This window comes from Pongo pygmaeus, chromosome 3 (genome assembly GCF_028885625.2).
Source record: "Pongo pygmaeus isolate AG05252 chromosome 3, NHGRI_mPonPyg2-v2.0_pri, whole genome shotgun sequence".
Classification (NCBI taxonomy): Eukaryota; Metazoa; Chordata; class Mammalia; order Primates; family Hominidae; genus Pongo; species Pongo pygmaeus.
Window position 1 is genome coordinate 41,912,000 of NC_072376.2, and position 22,667 is coordinate 41,934,666.

The 22,667-nt window shown below is 37.8% G+C and overlaps 1 protein-coding gene across 9 annotated transcripts in view; it reads right to left on the bottom strand.

Moving 5' to 3' along the window:
- Positions 1 to 22,667, bottom strand: part of ATP8A1 (ATPase phospholipid transporting 8A1) — a 256,747-nt gene that overhangs the window by 96,072 nt on the left and 138,008 nt on the right. For 5 of the 9 annotated variants that reach the window (XM_063663611.1, XM_063663615.1, XM_063663614.1 and 2 more), the window contains 3 exons: positions 8,009 to 8,147; positions 4,422 to 4,486; positions 3,776 to 3,796 (listed from right to left, as the gene is read on the bottom strand). In XM_063663611.1, coding sequence (XP_063519681.1) covers positions 3,776 to 3,796; positions 4,422 to 4,486; positions 8,009 to 8,147 — 225 coding nt within the window. The remainder of the gene's footprint in view (positions 1 to 3,775; positions 3,797 to 4,421; positions 4,487 to 8,008; positions 8,148 to 22,667) is intronic. The other 4 variants (XM_054484585.1, XM_054484583.1, XM_054484584.1 and 1 more) reach the window with 1 other exon arrangement.

The following is a 22,667-nucleotide window of genomic DNA, read 5'->3' on the forward strand; positions in this document are numbered from 1 at the left end:
CCAGTACCTGGTACAAAATACACAGAAAGCTGCATTTTCCTGCAGGATCCAAACACTACTTCCCATACATTAGGTGGTGGCTCCTGATCAGGCTGAAGGTGAACATCAACAACAGCAGAGACACTCTAGAAAAACTGCCAGGACGATCAGAAGGAGAAGTGGCAGGGCTTCTCAGGAGTTAAGCTTGGGAACACTGACTGCAACCTTTTGAGGGTAGGAAATTTATGTCTCCAAACATCATGCCTGTTGATTTAATAAATGTATAGTGTATATTTTCCCTTTCTACCCCTTTTTTGTTTTCTAGGAAAGCCTGGCAGTACAGAAAGGAGGATGAAAAATAGAAAAAATGGATTTGAGATGTAGCTCTACCTCTGGGGACAGATCCCACAACTCCTCATATAAAAGAGATGCCAGAAGGAGGAGAGATCGAGGTTAAGGGTATATTATGAGAAACTCAAGACAGTCAATTTTGACACCTCTAAAAAATCTGTTTAAGTCACACAGTTAATGGCTTAAAAAATGATGGCCCCTCCCACCCACTCTGGATTTAGATGAAATTGTGGTGAAATCCTGAGCTATCTCAATGAAACATGTCTTCAAAATTTTTCTCCCATAAGAGGAAACTTAGACCAAACCTATACAAAAATATAATATGTTAGATTGCCTGAAAGTATTTCGAGATCTGGAGTTGATGTGCCATGGAGGATATAAATAATATCGCATAAACCCAATCCTTCCAGAACTGTTTCAGTGCATTTTGAAAGAGTTTAATTAGAAATTGGGAGCCAAAGATGGGCCACAGTATGAGATTCTCTAGTACTTAGCTCACATTCTAGATGTTTCCAGATTTAACAGACAGACTTTAAAAAATTACCTTACAGCAAACTAAAAGATATAAAAGAGATGCAAAAGTATCACTAGGTATAAGGGTTTATCATTAATTAGAAGTTTGTGGGACATTTCCTGGGCATTGCTGTGGAGTTAGAGAAGTAAAATATTCTCCTTTCAAATCAGTATTTTGAAATTTCTGCCTTTGCAGATGCTTAAAGAAATGTCTTGGCTGGGTGCAGTGGCTCACGCCTGTAATCCCAACACTTTGGGAGGCCGAGGTGGGTGGATCAGTTGAGGTCAGGAGTTCAAGACCAGCCTGGCCAACATGGTGAAACCCCATCTCTACTAAAAATACAAAAATTAGCCGGGTGTGGTGGTGAATGCCTGTGATCTCAGCTACTCAGGAGGCTGGGTCAGGAGAATCGTTTGAACCCACAAGGCAGAGGTTGCGGTGAGCCGAGATCGTGCCACTGCACTCCAGCCTGGGTGACAGAGCGAGACTCGGTCTCAAAAACAAAACAAAACAAAACAAAAACAGAAATCTCATATTGAGAACACAATCAGAACTCCTAGTAAAGTAGTTCACAGTAGTACTATAGAAAGTTATTCAAATTAAAAAAAATTATTTATTACAAATACCTAATAGGTTTTGATCAACTTTAGATGATTCTTAATTACATTTATCCATGAAATTTTTTTCTAAAAAGAAAAAAAAATCAAGCTTTCTGCCCAATTCTTTTGCTGATCCTGGCAATTTTACAAGAGCCTGGTGGGTAACTGGGTGAGAACACCTGGCTTTGCTCTTGGACAACATTCTAGCCGGGGCTGCTGCTCTTGCTATGAAAGGAGTCAAGAATGATCCAAGGCAGAAAGACCTGTCAGGTTTCCCTATCAGGTCTGTAGAGCGAGACTTCCATTATGATTGTATTTTCGACTGTAGTTTGGTCTTATGTATTTATTTAAATGTTTTTATTAAAAATGCTGAAGAGCTATTTTTTTTTAAGAAGGATACTTATACTGAAACTCAAAAAGAAAAAATTAGAAAGCCCAGTGGAATTTCTTTGGTGGTGATCTAGATTATGGAAGACAAAGATTTCCATTATCATGGTCACTAGGAGAAAGGGTTTTCTGTCTGAAATTTTAAGAGCTTCAAATATGATACATTATAAAAGTCCAACACAAGAAAAAGACATTCAGCTTTTGGATTTTATCAGCTTTAGGAACAATATTTTAGTAGAAAATCTGAACAGAAAAATGCTCAATATGTATCACTTATGTGAAAGAGAACCTACAGTTGTAACTTGCCACCTTAGGGAAAAAAGTAAAAGATGAGGAAATAGTATTTTTTAATAACAAAAATGATCACTATGCAAAACAACTTACAAGCTATTGAAGTAATATCCTTTCTACAAAATTTTATAACATCTCACTTTTTACATGTGCCATGTACTGTGCTAACTATGCTAATCCTATGCCAAAGGTTACATTCTCTTTACTTTGTAGGCAGCAGAACTGACTCAGAGAAGCTGATTTTAATTTGCTGACGGTCCCACAGTCAGATTGGGACAGAACTGTGCTCTTCACCCTGTGCTATTTCACAGAATAATTTGAGTGCACTCATTAAAATTGTCACTTGACAAAACACACATTCACGTTTCCTAAGACATTATATTCCTAAGTTCATTACTTAAATGCTAATTATTCTTTGTGCTGATAAAATAATTCTATTCATTACTGATCAGTACAATTTGAACACAGATTGGATGCGTTTCATTTCCATATCAACGAAAAAATAATGATTTACCTACAGGCACTCTAGCACATCTAATGATTTGCCTGAAATCTCAGCCATGGGTTTTATGACACAAGATCGGAAGGAGCTATGTGAAGTGATGTTTCCTTTCCTGCCGAGAAACAAATGAGTGCACCGCAGCAGGTCTGACCCTAAACAGTCAGATTTGTAAAGTCACCACTTAACTCCCTGGGAGAAAAGCCTTCCCCAGACAGCAGTGTTAGAATGCCTGGCAGTCTGGAGCTGGACAAATTAGTGTTAATCCATTCAGCCAGTGTTTGCCTGTGATCTTTAAACTGCTACTCGAACTGCTAAGGAGATTTTTAGCCACTTTACTTAAAAAATATCAGATATGCTCAAAAACAACCAAATTCAAAACTGATATACTTTTTTTTTTTTTTTAAAAGAAGCCCTTAATTAAAAATTACTCAGTGACTCACTTCTCAAATATTTACAGTGTACTTACTATGTGCTAGGCCATTTGCAAGGCACTGAAAAAGAATAAGCCAGAAAAGACATACATAGTTCCTGCTTTCACTGAAATTTAGTATTCAACTTGAGACTCCTATCAATGTTTGCTCTGGTAGAAACAGGTAGTCCTTTGAAGGACAGGTAAACCTTTGAAGTGTTTATTAATTTTGAGTTACCATCTTAGAAACCTCAAAATGAAAATAAATGCCAGTGTCTTAACGATACACTGGTACAACACAATGAATATTTTTGGTATTTCACTTCTCTTTCTTGAGATTACTATTCTCTGCTTGATACTGAAAACACTTAAAGAACATGCTTATCCAGGAACTGGAGAAAGATGATGGCAAGAATAAGACAAAAGAAGCAAGGCTACCATATGCTACGGAAGGTAAATGCCCAAAGCCAGACAGAAAGGATACCAGATCAAATGACGCGTGGCTTGCCCTGCTTTTGCTTCCGCATCACAGGTCCTGTCTCTGATTTCCTTCAGGTATTAAGAAAAACTGTGCACCACCTGTAACCCATGTTACTGACAAAGGCATCAACACCATCCCTTCCGCAGTCATTGCTCCACCATCCCTTCCATGCATGTGGCCTCTCAGCTTCATCAACATCCCTAATTACCAAGGTTTTCTCTGTTCTTTGCGTCATAATGACCATTTTAAGATGTATAATCACCTCTACTGCTCTGTCTTCCACCTAAAATAACAAATAGTCTCCTTTACTTTAAAATATTAACAGGTCACTTGACCTACATATTATTTTGCTAACTATTTTACACTGTATTCCTAACAAATCTTTCCTCATTTCCCAAATAAAACATCAAGTGATCACAGCCATGAAAAAAGACATCCTAGGAATTTACATTTCATTCCAGAAGTTAGGACATTAAAGAAAGTCTGTCCTACTAGGAATGGTTGTTTTGTGTTGTTCAATAGCTTTCACATTTTTTTAAAAGAGGTAAAATATATATTAATACTGGAAGTTAAAGCAGATATAAAATGTTTAACACACAGAATACTTGGATATGAGCAAGTTGCAGTCACTCAGCAACCTCTTGACATAATGCTTTTGTAAAACTTTTCTGTCTCACAATATTACGCAAATCATTTTGCAATTTCTTTTAGCTGTCACAGATGTAAAGCTTGAATCAATTTACATCAATGTGACTCAAAACAGAGTACATTATGTTAAAACAGAACAACAGTGATAAGGTACCTTTGAACCTCAGGAAGATAAAATATTTCCATTGCTATCTGAATATAAAATACTATAGCATGAATACATTATTAAAGGAGTTTTAAAAATACATAATTTTACTTACATCAAGAGAGCCTTCATTTATAACAATCATTCCCATGTTCTTCTTCAACAGTTTGCAGGAGTGTCCTGTATCCAAACATAGAATATATTAAAATTAATTTATCCAGAGAATATGTAAAGATGTTAAAACAATGATATGTACTATGAAAATATCTAAAGATGATTTTATAATGACTGAGGGCAACCAGTTGTTTTCCAGGTTTGTAGGAAGTTAAACATGAAATGCTCTTGCTTGCCATAGGAGGGATATGCAACAAGTACATCTGGCCTGTGAAGGCTACAAAGACATCTGGAAAAAGATGGTAGTAAGGATTCTCGATGTCCTGAAGCTGACAAATGGATTTGTAATACCCTTCATGATGACCAACATGAAGAGCAAAAGACAGGCCAACGATTGTTTCTAGAAAATAGAATAACAGAACCCTTCTCTAGACACCTAGGGAAGGTGCAGGTGGCTGTCTCTTGGATCCGCTGATCCCATCACCATCTCCCTTCCTGGGAGAATCAGTACATCCTCTACCTTCCTACCCTGTCTTGCTTTGCTGCACTTACTGCAGGGCAAAAATCCTTCCTTTGTTAAATCCAACTTGGCCTACTCTGTACCTGTTTGCTACAGCCGACTGTGTCTAAAGAAGAGGCAACTCTGCTGATGTCACATTTTAAAAATACCATCCTATTTAAAATAGTTCCATCTATGTGAGTACATTGCCTTTGTGATCTCATTCTATCTCATGATTTCATGTATCATCTAAATGTTGACCATTCTGAAACTCCTATGTTCAACTCAGCCCTCCTTCCTGAACTCCAGACTCTCATATTCAAGTACTTACTTAACCGCAGACACTTACGTAGGAAGTAGGCATTTCCATCATCTCAAAGTCAGTCTACTCAAAAACCAGGCTCCTGACCACACTCCCTCAGCCCCCATCAAGAAAACCTACTTTCCCTTCAGTTTTCATCATTTGGGTTAATGGTAATTCCATCCTTCAGATGCTAAGGCCAAAAACCTCAAAGTTACCTGATCTATTTCTTTCTTTCATACTCTACATCTATCAATCTTGTTGTCTCTACCTTTAAAACACATCAAGAACTCAACCACTTCTTACCATTAAAACACATCAAGAACCCGACCACTTCTTACCATTAAAACACATCAAGAACCCAACCACTTCTTGCCCTTTCCCTTGTTACCACCTTGGTCCAAGTCTCCATCATATTTCCCCTGGATTAATGCAATAGCCTATTCACTGGTCTCCCTGATTCTACACTTGCTTCCCTCTGAGTCCATTTTCAGCCTAGCAGCCAGAGTGGCTGTTTTTACAGGAAAGTCAGAGCATGTCTTTCCTCTGCTGAGAACTATCAAGTGATGTTCCCGTTTACTTGCAGTAAATGCAGAGTCCTGACAGTGGCCTGGGAGGCCCTGTCCACCCTGGACACTGCTATGCTGAAGATCTCTTCTGCTACTATTCTTTCTTTTACTTTTGTGCTGTTTCTCTCTGTAACAGAAGACAGCTTTTCTCTAATCATCATGCGACAAGCTCCCTCTCCTCTTTTAGGTTGTTCCTCAGATGTCACCTTCTCAATAAGTTCTTCCTGACTGCGCTATTAAAAACCGAATCCCTCTGTGCAATGCCCTGTGTTTCCCTCCCAGTTTAGTTTTCTTTATAGCAATCATTGATAGCTATTATACTATGCTTTTCTAGTTTACTTTATTGTGCGTTTCTCTGACTAGTATCTGAGCTCCACAAGGGCAGAGATTTTGGGTTCTTTTGTTCCCTGCTCTGTTCCTTGCACTTAACAAGTACCTGGCACTGTACATACCACAATTATACTGAATGGGTGAATCTTCCCTTTTTCTAGGAATCAATCATGGCTCAAGATTCTAAATGTTAAATGTTACCAGAAACCACTACTATACTCTTTTTTCATAGGAACATTCATAATAGTGAACATATCCTGAACTTGACTGCCTATTTTCCACACTTACTGCCCTTTATTGCCATATATTTTCTATTTGTAGTCTGTTTTATCATATTTGTGTTTTTAGGTCTCCCAATTTCAATACATTCTGCATTTCACCATTATTTTCCTTCTCATATATATTCTTTCCATTTTCTCTTTAATAACAGCGATAATTTTTACAATCAAAATTAACAACTTGTGTGGTTTGTAAAGTTCTACTAGTTTTTAAAAAATAAACTGAATTTTCTATTAATAACACCAATTTGCTATAAATTTGAAGTAGAGTTTTATATTTACAGGATACGTTAGGCTGACCGCTAATACGTCTAAAATAAATATTAGCTAAATTTTAAAAAATACACAATATTTTAAAATGGCTTTCTAAAAAATGTGGTTTCATGCTGTGAACTCCCCTAAAATACTTCCTTCAACTTGGGTGGAGTTTTGTATGTAATACACATGATTACTATTAAGAGGATAAATCCATGCCAGGGTTTATAGTGCTCAAGCTACCTACTTTTACTAAATTTGGTGAAAACACTTTTTTTTTTTTTTTGGCATATTGCTGGTACTACAGGCTTCCAATGCCAAACAACTTTCCCTGTGTAAGATCTCTGTTAGGGATTCAATTGATCTCCCCACCACCACTCATCCCAATTCCTATGCTGAACTCCTAACCGCCAGTGACACTACATTTGGACATAGTCTTTAAGGAGGTAATTAGGTTTCAATGAGACCATAAGGGTGAGGTCTGCTATGGTCTGAATGTTTGTGTTCCCCCCAAATTCATATGCTAAAACCCAGTCACTAGTATGGTGACAGTAGGAGGTGGGGTCTTCAGGAGATGATTAGGTCATGAGAGCAGACAGCTCATGAATAGGACTATTGCCCTTATAAAAGAGGCCTCAGAGGGCTGCCTTGCCCCTTCTACCATGTGAGAACACAGTTAAGAAGGTGCTCTCTATGAACCAGAAGGCCAGCGGTCATCAGACACCAAATCTGCTGGTGCCTTAACCTTGGGCTTCTCAGCCTTCAGAACAATGAGATATAAATTTGTTGTTTATAAGCCACCCAGCTCGTGGTACTTTGTTATGGTAGCCAGAATGGACTAAGACAGCGCTCTAATGCAATAGGACTGGTGTTTTAGGAGGAAGAGACATAAGGAGTAGTATACAGAAGAGGAGCCACGTGAGGACAGCCGATCTTGAACTTCCAGCTTCTAGAACTGTGTAAAAATAAATTTCTGTTGCCTAAGCCACCCAGTGTGTGGTATGCTCTTATGGAAGCCTGAGCTATTATAAACTCTTTCCAAAAAATGGGGATTAACATAGTATGAATGCAAATTGGCAACCTTCTTTCCTATTATCTTAAAATAACCTTTGGTCACATAATCAAGTGTCAATACATAAGTCTTCCATAAGCCCAATCTCCAGACAACTGCAGAAATGTTACCCACATGTGCCACTTATGGACGGGAGGCAGAGATGCAAAGGTGAAAAAAGATTGGAATATTCCAATCTTGACATATCAAATCTTTTGGATCTTGAAATGTCTCAAGTCCATCTTCTGAACTACATCAACTTATTAAAAAGCACCAACATGTAAAACGTGAACTAGGTGAATTACCGATGTTAATGGCAGTTTCTTGCTTGTCCCCTGTAAGGATCCAGATTTTGATGTCTGCTTTCATTAGTGTTTCTATGGTTTCAGGCACTTGATCTTGTAATTTATCCTCAATGGCTGTTGCTCCAAGTAGCTGAAGATTCTGAAAAAAATTTAGTGGTAGAAATTTTTTAAAAATCCGTTCATATTCTTTAAAAACAAAAAATTGAAGTGTGCATATGTTTTAAAATCAGAGACTAAATGATAATTCATGGACTTTGGTGTAAATTCCAACTATCCCATTGAGTTTTCTGAAATATCCTTGACTTTCATGCAGTCTTTAGGCATTACACTGAGGCTCCCTGAAGCTGTCTAACCTAACCCCTCAGGTAAGGAACAGATTCTAAAATAAACTTGCATAGAAGGGGAGTAAAATCCAAAGTCAGTTAAAAACAGCCTGGGCACAGTGGCTCACGCCTGTAATCCCAGCACTTTGGGAGGCCAAGGTGGGCGGATCACTTGAGGTCAGGAGCTAGAGACCAGCCCGGCCAACATGGTGAAACCACGTCTCTACGAAAAATACAAGAAAGCAGCTGGGCATGGTGGTGTGTGCCTGTAATTCTAGCTACTTGGGAGGCTGAGGCAGGAGAACCTCTTGAACTGGGGAGGCAGGGGTTGCAGGTGAGCTGAGATCATGCCACTGCACTCCAGCCTGGGCAAGAGAGAGAGACTCCATCTCAAAAAAAAAAAAAAAGTCAGTTAAAAAGGACAGGCATTATAAAAAAAAAAACAAAAAAAAACAAAAAAACCCACACAAACAGCTATGGGAGACTACCATAGTGAAGATGCAATCTTGTTGACCTGTTTGAAAAAGAGTGAGGTTACATGTTAATACTATTAAATTATAATTTGAAGAAGTGTCAGGAAATGTATACACAACAATTAGAAACCATGAGGAAAAGAACAACAAAGTGATAGTATTAGTCTCTGCAAGGAAGAACAAGTTGAATGTTTTTCACACAGTTCCACATTTGTGTAGGGAAGATCAGACTCAAAGATCTCTTGCTCATTAGATATTGTCTTTACCATAAGACCAAACACAACCAATGGGCTCCGGGGAAAGCTGTTATTATTTTTATTATTTTTTATTTTGAGATGGAGTCTTGCTGTGTTGCTCAGGCTAAAGTACAGTGGTGCCATCTTGGCTCACCATAACCTCCGCCTCCCGGGTTCAAGTGATTCTCCTGCCTCAGCTTCCAGAGTAGCTTGGATTATAAGTGCGTGCCACCACACTGGGCTAATTTTCGTATAAGACAGGGTTTCACCACGTTAGCCAGGCTGGTCTCGAACTGCTGGCCTCAAGTGATCTGCCCACCTTGACCTCCCAAGGTATTGGGATTAAAGGCATGAGCCACCACACCCAGCCAAAAGCTGTTTTAATGTCTCATGAGAAAGAATGATTTCTACTCTCATCTTCCTAAACGGAGATGGTAAGCAGGAGAGAACAATCTCTTGGCTGTTACGGAAATCTGGTTTGCCAAATGGACACAGGTAATGTTGTTCTTGGTCCTAAATACGTAAGAATGTAGTGATGGATTAAGATATAAAATTTTATTTCCATCACATGACTAGGCACTGTTGCTAGCTGGGTACCCTTCTTAACAGTGCTCTGCAGGCCACAACCAACTGATTCTCAGTCTTGCCCTGTTTCAACCTCCAGCATGATCCTTGTCAGCATTTATCTTTCTTCTCAATCATTTTCTCCTCTCTTGCCTTCATTTTTTTTCCATTTAAAATATAGATGAGGGCAGAATGAATGCAAGGGAAAGTAAGCCAGAACTGGTGATAACAAAGAAAGCCATTTTCTACTTTTCCTTATTGTTCACCAAAATTGAAGTCTAAATTAGTCTCAAGCTTTGCTTAGGCATGAACAATAAAGTTAATTATATATACAAACATGCAAGTGAGAGAGAAAGTGTGTGTATATGCATGCATGTAATTTATACCTGCATTAGTCTGGAACGCTTTTGGCTGCAAGTAATAGAAAAATCTAACAATGGCTTAAATAAATTAATTTTCCTCACTTAAGTAGTACTGAAGTGTGCAGTTGTGGACATTAAATTTGTAGCTTGACCATACCTCAACTCATTCTCCTGACCTCTCCCAATGTCCCAAGGTATAATTATAAAGGCCATATAGAAGACAAAAATACCAACTGTATCTATCTCTTACATGAAAAGCAAAGTGTTTTGAAAAGCCCTCAGCACATTTCCAAATATTCGTTGGCCAGATAGTTTTACATGGCTAACCCTAATTATTTGTATTTAGCTTTTCCAGACTCCATAGTAGAGCTGTTGAGAAAGAAGGGGGATGGGAATAAGTGCTAAATTGGCCAGGCAATAGTCCCCGCTATAGTGGCCATATAGGACGGGCATGCACATGCATAGTGTTTGTCTGTGTATACATAAGCACGTATGTCTAAGTAGATACACATACATGTCCCCCACTGCCTTGCCTAGTGAAACTTGGTTCATCCTCTAAAAGCAAACTCAAAAGTTATTATTTCTTGGCCGGGCGCGGTGGCTCACGCCTGTAATCCCAGCACTTTGGGAGGCCTAGGTGGGTGGATCACGAGATCGAGACCATCCTGGCTAACATGGTGAAATCTTGTCTCTACTAAAAATACAAAAAATTAGCCGGGCGTGGTGGCGGGCGCCTGTAGTCCCAGCTACTTGGGAGGCTGAGGCAGGAGAATGGCGTGAACCCAGGAAGCAGAGCTTGTGGTGAGCAGAGATCAAGCCACTGCACTCCAGCCTGGGTGACAGAGCGAGACTGTCTCAAAAAAAAAAAAAAAAAAAGTTATTGTTTCTTTTAAGCTTTCCTTTATTTCTTAAAATAAAATTTCCCCTCTGCTGTTCTCCTACAGAACTTTGCTCATCTTCATATACATTAAGAGAAGTGTAAATGCATGAGTATGGTAGGTTTGCTCAAAATTAGGGACCACGTCTTGCTCATCTTAATGACTCCACAGCATTGAATGTCAGCATTTAGTATGTTTGCTAAGTAAGCTAATGACAAGACCAAAATCCAGAAATTATAAAAATACTGCTGCAATCTAGACCATTTTCTTTTCAATATATTCCAAATAATATGGATAGTTATTAGACACACTTGATGCATGACTTCTTAGTATATAATATATAATACAGGAAGGTAAATTTCTTTCAAGAAGATAGCATTATCTTATTTCCTTTGATGGGAAGCAGATTTGAAATCTACCATAACCTGATGAATAATTATCATCAAGAAGTTCAAGAAAGGAAAGGAAGAACAATTCAGCATCAATGATGCCAGCATCACAACTGTTGAATTTAAATGTTCACACAATGATTCTTCCAAATCTTCAGCTACTTTTAGGGCATTTGCAGTTAAATCATTCTGGCTCACATCCCAGTGAAGACCAGGATATAGCTGTGTTCAAATTTTAAGTATTTTACCCAAGGCATAAAGTTTTTTTTTTACGTGATCATGGGGACAGTTTATTAATACAAGCCCTCAAAATTTCCTGCAAAAATACTTTTTTGCAATATGTTTCCCAAAACACTGGGGTAACTAGATAATGTGGGAGCCAAGATATGAACACATTCATTAGAAACATATAAACAAATATTTTGTATATTTTCTGTCTCTAAGGGGAAAAATGAGCTCAGAAAGTCCACCAATATAATATACATCACCACTCACATACCTATAAAAATAAAATGACTTCACTGTAGAGATCACATTGAAATCGTATTTGAAAGAAGGAAAGCATCTAGTTTTGCACAGGTAAAAGAGAAACATTTTCAAAGCAGGCACAAATAACATAAAGGATCAAAGATGTAGGGCCAGCAAGGTATGCTGAGAAAAGTCACACAAGTAGGTTAACATGGAGTGTTGTGGTGGCTTTAACACAAATCCTTAAGAAGAATAATAAAACATTTCTGAATATTCAGCAAAATTGTAATGGGTCTACTTTGATGCCTATGAAGGAAACACTGTACTCCAAAAGCGTGTTAATTTTCCCTTTATCCTAAGAGCTCCTTGAGAACAGCACTGGTTAATTTCAGCAGAAGGCTCTGCAGACTCCTTTCCTTTTGCCCTGGTATCATTTATGGTGAGATTAGAATCTTGAGTGATGAGCTGTTCTGCTTTTGGAAATTAATATTGTTAGCTATATAATGATCACTAGAAAAAAAGATTTGAACTTTGCGTGCTTTTCCTGATCATAACACAAGAGTGTTTAGGCCATAATCAATTTAATCCCAAATATGTATTACCTTACACAGATGGCCACTAATGGGCACTAGGGGAATTACATATTCAGCAAGTGTTGAAATGTGATAAAATTCCCATGGCATTTATGGAATTAAAAAAAACTCCAAACTCTAATTTTACTTTCTAAATGTCACCATGCTAAATGTTACAAAGGCTCGAGATTGATGACTCTTTGACATAATATAGATTTAGTTATCACTGAAAAAATCATAAAATAATGTTTATTCACCTAGTAAAGCCTCCAGTAATCTTTTCTCTTTCAGATTTTCCTAATGTATGCAGAATTTTTAAAAAGGCACATAAATGTAACATTTCTACTGTAAGTGAGGACAGAAAGCTTCATGTAGTCTGGTAAAATGTATTATGACAGCTTTAGAAATTATGATTTTTCCCCAATACATGTATATTTTGCTAAATAATGGAACCTCAAAGTGACCTATTTCCATATTAGCAAACATTATGTCAGTGCTTAGATGATGTCATTTTTTTTTTAAAGTTTGTGATATGCTCCTAAATGAGAAAGGTATAATAATCAAACTCGTATCAACCTAGGCTTCAGATCACAACATGGGCTATTTGGCAGAAATTTCCTTAAAGACAAAGTAATATTATTAAACAAAATTGTACCATTGGAGTAAATGTGGATAAATACTAGTAGGATTTATTTCCATATGAAATAACATTATGACTAGGAAGATGTTGAAGAGGAAACCAGCATTTCACGAATAGAAAAATTGTACCAGGCACTACTAAGTGCTTTACATTTAGTAATTCAGTTAATAGCTTTGGGGAGGTTGAGTAAATTGTCTAAGGTCAACTAGAGGTGCAGCTGAGCTATGACCGTAAGGACAAAACACCAAGAACTAATACATACCCAAGGAAGCAAATGGGATGTAAAACTGAGATTAGATGAAAATTTGAATTTTGTCCAAATCATCAGGTTTTTAAATTTTGTGTCTGTTCTCGGTCTTCAATAATACTTCATATCTATGAGTGGGTTTCAGCCTCAGTCCTGAGTCACCCCTGTCAGGTGTACCTATTTCCCTATTCCTACCTGCAGGCCTCAGGGTCGCATTTCAGGATTAGCTCCTTTACAAGCACACATGCATGCCTGCATTCATTCACAAATATACTCTAAGCAGGTACTTCTGGGCAGGTACTTGTGCCGGGGATACAACAGTGAGTTCCTTCCTGCATGAAATTTATATTTCAGAAAGCTTCATTAGAAACTCTCCTTGGATTCCTGGCTGCCTCATTTTCTAACTGTACCTCCTTGCCTTACTAAGCAATGTTTCTCCTAAACCCTGACTGCCTGGTTGTCATCAAGTCCCAAGTAATTAGCCACCGGGCCAGAAATCTAGATGGTGCTTTTCAAACTTTAATTTTCAGAATCACCCGAGGAGCTTATTAACACAGATTGCTGGGCCCTACACCCAGAATTCCTCATTGAATAGGTTTATGGTGAAGCCTGGAAATGTGCAGTGGTTGCAAAGCTGATGGTCTGAGAACCTAACTATGAGAACTGCTGATCTAGAGCAGGGCTGACTAGCTTTCTCCGTAAAAGGACAGAAGGTGAATATTGTAGAGTTTCGGGGCCATATATTCTCTGTTGCAACGACTTAATTATGCTGTGGTAGCATGAAAACAGTTAAAGACAACATGTAAACAAATGGATGTAGCTGTGTTCCAATAAAGCTTTATTTACAAATAGGCAGTAGGTGGATTTAGCCCTTGAGCTGGAGTTTGCAACTCCTGATGTAGAATGCTTGTGAGCATCCCATCTTTGCACCTGGCTCCATCTTGTCTGATCACCATAAACATCCCCATGTCCAACTCCTACCATCCTCCCTTAGCCTGGCCTTAGACCCTCAGGTACCAATTCTCTTTCTTTTCCTTGCAGTTTCAAACTACAAAGCCTTTAAACTATAATACAGGATTATCATTATTAGAGAAACAGTGCTCCCCTGGAAGAATCACGTTATATGTTATACCCTATCTTAAAAAAATGTTATACACATTGTATGTTATATGCTATACATGTACTCTTATGTGAGTACAAAGGATAAACACAGGAGTGAGGTATCATCTTAGTCTGGATGGCTCAAAGAAAATCTATCTAACATGAGTTGACACTTGACTTTAAATCCTAAACAATGAATTAAGGTTTAGCCAAGAAATGGGGAGAGGTGGGGAAGGATAAGGGAGGTAATTCCAAATGAGAAGAAATCACATGTACAAAGACAGACGTATGAAAAGACATACAATGTTTGAGAAGTTGCCATTTAGTCAGTATGGAAATGATAGATGAAGTGAGGTGTGGCAGTGAGGAAGATGAGGCTGGAAAAGCCAGCAGGGAATGGAAATGGAAAGGTCTGTGTGTTATGCTGACAATCCCAAAGGCAAGGGACACCTGGCGAATTTTAGAAGAGGAGAGACAGGAACAGATTTACATTTCAGAAAGGTCACTAGTAGCTGTCTGGGGCTGGATTAGGACAAAAGAAGCCTGCATGACAAATCAAGAGGCCACTGCAGTCACCATTCTCTTGAGGTTTAAAATACGTTAACTCTGGAATTGGGATGTGCTGTGGGATTCTCAGAGCCATTCCACAACACTGGTTCTCAGAGGCTGCTGGGCTCCTCTGTGTTCTGCATTCCACTGGGTATCATCCTTGTTTTAAAGAGACCTAACGCCTTCTCTCCTTTCCCTTTATTCTGGCCTACAGTACTAAGACTAAGAGCATTAAGTCCTTAAACCATTGGAATGGCTCATTTGCCTGCTTCTAGAGAAATCATTCAACTGGTTAATTTTTCTAAGGCCAAGAAATAGATTTTAACTTGGTGCTTTTCAAACCATAGAAATCACATTTGAACTCACAAAGCCAAGGGCTTAGTTATAAGCCAGAATTCACAAACCCAGCTGAAAGGAATCAGGATGTGAGAGGTGATTGGGTGTAGCTTGCAAAAACAACACATCCATCTTATCTGAGTGAGAAGACAGCAATACCCAGGGTGGAAAATCTACCACGAAGCATTCATAAGAAGGAACCTATCATACCAGAAAGGAGGAGCATGTGACTAGAGATCTAAGGAAATCTTAAGTACTTTAAATAAGAAGATTCTAATGGCCAGTTGAGGGAAAATCATGAAAAACATATTTCCATCTTATTTTCAAGGAAAATGGAATACAGTATATAGAGTACATAGAGGCTGCCTCACTAAGTAGTTGAGTCCCAAACAGGCTGATGACTCCCACTTCTCATCCTGAGTGATCTAGTTATTATGCAACTGCACAATTGATTTCATTTTTCAAGTCTCCAATATTTTATACACATTCTTGCTTTCTTCAAAAGCAAGTTGGCAACATAACTTACAGATTATTAGCATGGGATCTGGAATTAAGACAGAACTGGGATTTGCATCCCTGCTCTGCCAACCACTGGATATGGGTCCCTGAGCAAGTAACTTACCTAAGAATCAACTTTCACAACAGCAAGATAAGCCTAATAATGCAGATTTAATAAGGATGCTGTGCAGATGAAATTACATCAGTTATCACAAACATTTTTGAGTATATTAGGAAAAAATGTTGAATACGTACTTAGGACAGTTATATTTTTGTAAAACACTGTTAAAATTAATAAATTATTCACATTATAAAATGCAAAAACTAAAAAAGATGAGATAAAACAAATAGAAGTTCTAACATTTTCTTGCTTACCCCAATGGATCATGTTGTGTCTCACTTTAGAGGCCCTCCAACTAAATAATCAGGGTAAAGAGTGGAAGATGCAGAGCTTAGTAAATGCTCAGAAAGTGGCAGGTCTAATTAAATGAGCTAACTACAAATGTTCTTAAGCAAATAGAACAGGAAACTACTGGAATTTTAAACCACGAAATCACCCATACATCATGTAAATTTTCATTTCGTTTTTAGCACAAATGAAAGTGATATGTGCAGCTACTAAGAATAGATGTGGTAGTTTTATCTGAAAAAGCATTCCATTCTAATACAGAAGTTACTGTGAACCTGGCAGTCATGAATACTCAAGAAAAGTCCTGTTTTCCATTAAGTTTTATATTTCTCTAGGAATCCTCTAAACCATTTGTTGCCATATGTTGCAAAGGGCACTAAATTGTTGTTTAGTCACACTGAGTGTAATGGTTGATCTATATTACACCACATCAAGGGACTCTTTAACCATCCCCCAAATGCCAACCACGTTTTTGGGAGGGGTAAAGGAAATAATGTGAAAAAGGATCACTACCTCACTGTCCTATCTTAGTGCCTTATCTCAGTGCCCAGGGCACTAAAGACTCTCTGGAATGACATTGTTTTAGTTTACAAGTTCACCACTTATCTCCCACCACTGAAACATAAGGCAGAAATTCTTCTATCCTCTCCCTGCTGAGCCCCAGAGCCTAGAACAGAACCTGCCACGCAGCGGTGCTCAGATATTTGTTGCTGAATCTTTCCAACCCATGATTTTCTCACATTTATATATTAAGTAACTTTGAAGACAGGTTTTATAAATGAACGAGTCTAAACTTCTAAAGAATGCCTTCTGTAAAATTATTGGCTTCTTTTCTAACATACCCCTAAATTAATCCTTAGTGATAGCACATTTGATACCAGTGCCTTCAATGCGTGGAAAGCACGAACTAGATTTGTTAATGGGGGCAGGCTTTCATTAAGCAAGTACTTATTAAGCTCCAACTTCTGAATTAATTATTTAAATGAATAATTCATTTATTCATCAAATATTTATTGAGTGGTTAACATAGGCTAGTCAGTCAAGCGCTGGAGACACAGTGATAAATATGATAAACACAGTCCCTGCTTTCGTGAAACTTCAATCTAGTGGATGACATACATCAATCACAAACTACAAAATGCATATAAAACACAACATTGCTATCTGATCAAAAAAGGCCTGACAGCAGAATTACAGTGTTCTGAGTTTACTCTTAAGCTCAGAAATGATCCTCTAACCCATAACCTATTTTAGAAAAACTTGAACAGATAAAAGCATTGGATAAGTTTCCATTAAAAAAAAAGTTTCCCAATCCACGAATCATAATAAGAGAAAAATAAAAATCTTATCACCAGGGAAATACTGCTTTAATCAGTGATGAATCTAGGCAGGTATTATAGCTTACGCTGTTTTCTGTAATTCTCAAGATAAATGATTTGCTTTCAGAAACAAAGAAATTATTAGTAGGTAATCTATGCAGTACTAAAGACATAACTGCATTTTTCTATTGAAGCAAATAAATATTAAACATTTTCAAAAAATTATGTATTCCACGAAGGCACGCCTTCATATTTCAAACAATGGTTTAATTATAAAATAAGGAAGAAAGACCAGAGACTTCTACACTATTAATTTTCAAAGGAATCTAGTAGCATAGTATGAATATGAGACAAAACATAATTTACGTGTCTTAGAAATAAGTTAGAATAAAAGTAAACAAATTTTAACAAAGAATAGAAGCTCAGGCCAAAAAGAAGTGATATCACCCTGGCTCCTGATATATTAAAGTGACAGATCAAAGGTGAGAAATTTCAGAGAAACCCCTGCCAGTGAAACACAGAACTTCATAATTATTCTGTTATTTACAATTCTTCTTGAGAAAATACAAAATTTTAATTTAAAAAACCTGATTTAGGCAAAGCACGGTGGCTCAGGCCTGTAATCCCAGCAGTTTGGGAGGCCGAGGGGGGTGGGTCACGAGGTCAGAAGATCGAGACCATCCTGGCCAACATGGTGAAACCCCGTCTTTACTAAAAATACAAAAATTTGGCTGGGTGTGGTGGCATGCGCCTGTAGTCCCAGCTATTCAGGAGGCTGAGGGAGGAGAATCGCTTGAACCCAGGAGGCGGAGGTTGCACTGAGGCGACACTGCACTCTAGTCTGGCAACAGAGCGAGACTCCGTCTCAAAAAAAAAAAAAAAAAAAAAAAAATTCTGATTTAAAAAATATAGGCTGACACTGTAAGTGGTTTCCCAATCTAAAATTATGAGTCCTAATATGTTGACTACCTTTCAAAAGAACAAGGGTGAGATAAAACAGGTCAAGTTTGCTGTCTGAAAGAATGAGACCACGGTAAATTCTCTCAAGTGGTGACGAAGAGATTAAGAGGTGTTACTGTCCACAATGCCCAACGTGAACCTGCAATTCTCCTTCGCAAAGTGGGTCAAGACAACTGAAATATCCAATATGATAATCCCATCTGCATTTTAACCATGTGAGCTTTCTTATTCCTGAACAAGTTAGGCCTTCCTAGTAATCAATGTCACCTCTTGATTTATTAACAGCAAAAGAAAAAATAAACAAAAAAGATGTGTCGGCAACTGATTCGTGAAACGACTCTCAGCGTTAAAATTTTTAGAAATATCCTGAAAAGCTTACCATATGAATGCAAGTATTGGAGCTCAAACAGTACAGTTTTGGAACCGAGCTGATAATTATATTTTATAGATAGATTTAAAAGTCCCAAATCCTCTCATCTCGCGATGACTGTCAATAGGGATAACAATAGCTAGTGGACTTTTTCACTTTCCATATCCTCCTTCCCGTAGTGTGCCCCAAGAGTGAAGGCAGCGCATTCTAGCACTCAGTGTGCTGGGTAGTAACATACCTGAGTAACTAAGCATCACAAAGGACAAATGCCTTCTTGTATATTTTTGGTCTATTTGGATTTTTTTTTCAGCTTATGCTAGGAGTTACACTACCCAAAGGAATGAGGATTCAACTTAATTTTAAAAACTGAATTACCAGTTTGAACAAACATTGGAGGAACGAGAGGGAGAGAGCAGCATTTAAAAGTACAACCTTAATCCTATTGTAACATTTCCTCTTATTTTGTACTAAAATATTATTTTAGGAAAAACTTTACAAATCTTTTACATTTTGAATGTTGTGAATGTAATACCACCATTAATGCGGCAATGACATATCAATTCAAATATGTTCAGAAACATCTTGCATACGGGCACAATGATGTTCTGATCTTTTGAGGAATTCGTTTTCTAAAAAGTCCACATACAAATGTAATATATGGTTTTCAAACTGTGCTTAGTGGATCCTCAGAGTCACAACAAGCCCTGCCTGGAGCACCCACGAGGGCAAGGTGGAGGCTGAGGGGAAAGCCAGTTTGGATCTCCTCTCTACTCTTTCACTCCAGCCAAAGCAGCCCTGCTTTCGTCAATTATATATATTATGATTAAGGTAATGTTTGTTTGGAAAATTCTGTTCTTAAAAAAAAAAAGATGTGAAAATAACCCTCACAGTTTAAAAATTCACTGTCTGACATGCTAAGTCCAATAATGACATGCTAAGTCCAATATTATGGTCTATGTAAAAATGGATTCCAATCACATAAAAAATAGATTACATAAACGGCATGTCTCAGTTAAAGTAGGTAAGGAAGAAGACAATGGATGAACCCTAGGACTGTATTTGCTCAATTTAAAGCCAGGGTAACATACTGGAAGAATCTGTGGTCTGACATGCTGAAACTTGCCTCACTAGAGTGGTTTTAATGGCAGTAAATCACAACTTCTCAACCCTCATCCCAGCTGATTTTAACAAAGAATAGAATCTGAGACCAAGAAAGAAGTGATATAACCCTGGCTCTCTATATTAAAAATCCTACAGTTCTCCTATGATCACAGTTAATAGAAACACTTCCGAAAAACAGCTTGGTCACAAAGATCCCTGTGTTGTTTATTTATTTATTTATTTATTTATTTATTTATTTTTACCTTGAGACAGGGTCTTACTCTGTCACCCAGGCTGGAGTGCAGTGGTACTTTCACAGCTCACAGCAGCCTCAGCCTCCTGGGCTCAGTCAATTCTCCCTGCCTTAGCCTCCTGAGTAGCTGGGACCACAGGTGCATGCTACCACATCCAGCTAATTTTTAAAAATTATTTATAGAGACAGAGTCACCCCCTATGTTTGCCCAGGCTGGTCTCAAACTCCTGGGCTCAATGATCCTCCCACCTTGGTCTCCCAAAATACTGGAATTACAGGTGTGAGCCATCACATCTGGTCTATTTTGTCTGTTCTTTTTCCCTAAAATGATGTCTGCTCTCCTCTAACTGGTAAAATAATCCTTGGAGGCCCAATTCAAAAATTACCACCTCTCCAAAAGCTTCCTTCAGATCAAATTTGTGGGTGACCTTTTTGGGTTCCTCAAGATTTCTTCATTTAGGGAATTTGCTCAGACCGTGGTACCCAGGGCCACAGTCTCATCTGCTTGTGCATGAGCATGTAAACATGAACTGCTTGATGAAAGTTATTTAAATGGATCACCAAATGAAGCTCCAGTTTCAGGAGTAGAGATGGACACAGAATCAGTCTTCATTTGGAGTAGCCTGGCTGAATAAATGACCCAATCTCTTAATCTTTCTGGATCTTAGATTTTCAACAACAGAGAGCATGGCTTACTATGAAGTAAAGACAAATTAGTTATAAATTTATAACTAATTTGTCTTTACTTCATAGTAAGCTATGCTGTAACATAAACATTTTATAACATAAAATTAGTTTATAGACTATTTTAGTTCATAAACTAATTTTATAACGAATTGCTTATAAATTCATTTATTTTAGGTGAAAAGCAGTCATAAGGGAGGTTTCTGTCATCTGTAAACTATACGTAGTTTACATAGATGCATACAGACACATATAGATGTATGCGTATATGTGTATACGCACACCCCCCCGACTTTTAATGGATTGCCTCAGTCAACTTAAATTTTAATGTAGCTCATGATTGCCATCTGCTGGGAAAACACTGAACATCTAGTTCAGTTAAAAGCTGGAGGTTGCAAGGCTTTTAATCAGTTCTTAAAAGAACAAGAAACAAAACTGTTAAACCTAGAAAATCTAATCTATAAAAAACTCTAGGGCATCCAGAGAGTAAGGATATTAGGTACATTAAATATTCAACTCTAGAACTGAAGTTGTGCTTCAAGTGGAAACAATTTAATATGTTTAGAATCCATTTTCAATTTTTTTTATATTCTGACATTACATATTAATTCTGTCTCATGAGAATGGGCAGCAAGGCTGCCTTATATTCAGAGACACGAAAAAAAATCATTTCCAAACTGGCTTTTTTTTTTAATTCTTAAAAGAGTAAGAGAAGCAAAGATTAAAAATCAGTAGCACTAATGCTTTCAGATATGTGACTTTAGTTGGGCAGATTAAAAGAGATTATGATTATGGCCTCAGTATTTTATTTCACTACATAAATACCCCAAAGACATAATCATATATAAATATGTTAGGAAATGGAGAGAGAGAAGGTGGAGGGAGAGAGAGAAGGTGGAGGGAGGGAGTGCGGAGGGAAGGAGTGGGGAAGATAGGCAAGAGACATTGAAATAAGTCAATTGATAACAAGCCCCCTGGTGTGTGTATACCTATAAAATTTAGGGTGGGAGTATCATGCTGGAAGATACCATACATGCTATCGCATGTCTTTTTATAAATTAGCAGAATAAAAAGTTAAGTTCAAATATAAGGAGGAGATATCTAGATATATCTACATATCTATCTATATATATACAGGTATGATATATGTGAGCTTATATTTATATTTAGGTATCTTCCCCTTACAAAATATAAAGGCTATATGAGAAACAATCACCTTCCATAGAAAGTGATAATCTGTTGAGGAGACAGGAGACCAATATCTCAAGTTGCATATGGCAACCTTGTGCAATAAAGAAAACCATCTGCAGCTAGAACATGGCATCCCCACATTACATAAAGGGAGGGGACATGAGGAGCAGAGGGGGGAAATAGTCCAGGGAGGTACTGGTGGCACCAGTCACCTTTCAAGACAGAGGCACAAGGAAGCACACAGTTTGACAGAGAGGAAAGAAGAACAAAATATCAGCCTTTATCAAGTAAACCCCAGCAGACAGGCTACTTTGATTCTATGCAATACAAACATGAGTGCTATTGAAGAGTTATCTAATGGCAAGCTAGAGGTTAGAATGAAGTCGCTTGAGTGATTTAGAGCATGAATACTGGAGGAAGAGTGAGGATTCTGGCTCTCCCTATTAGGAGCTGTGTACTCTCAGCCAAATTACTTCCCCTCTCTGTTGCCTTGGATTCTTCATCTATAAGATAGGAATAATTAGCACCTCAAAGGGATGTTGTGAGGACTAGATTAATAGATGAAAGTGCTATGAACAGCACCTGGCACACAGCAAGTGCTACACAAAAATGTTTTCTTAATTAAGGAAGCAAGATTCTTGCTATTTATGTAGCATCAATCATAATGTATCCATCACTTTCTGGCTTAATAGCCTTGGTTTCTTTATCTGTAAAATGAGGATATTTACAGCTGTGA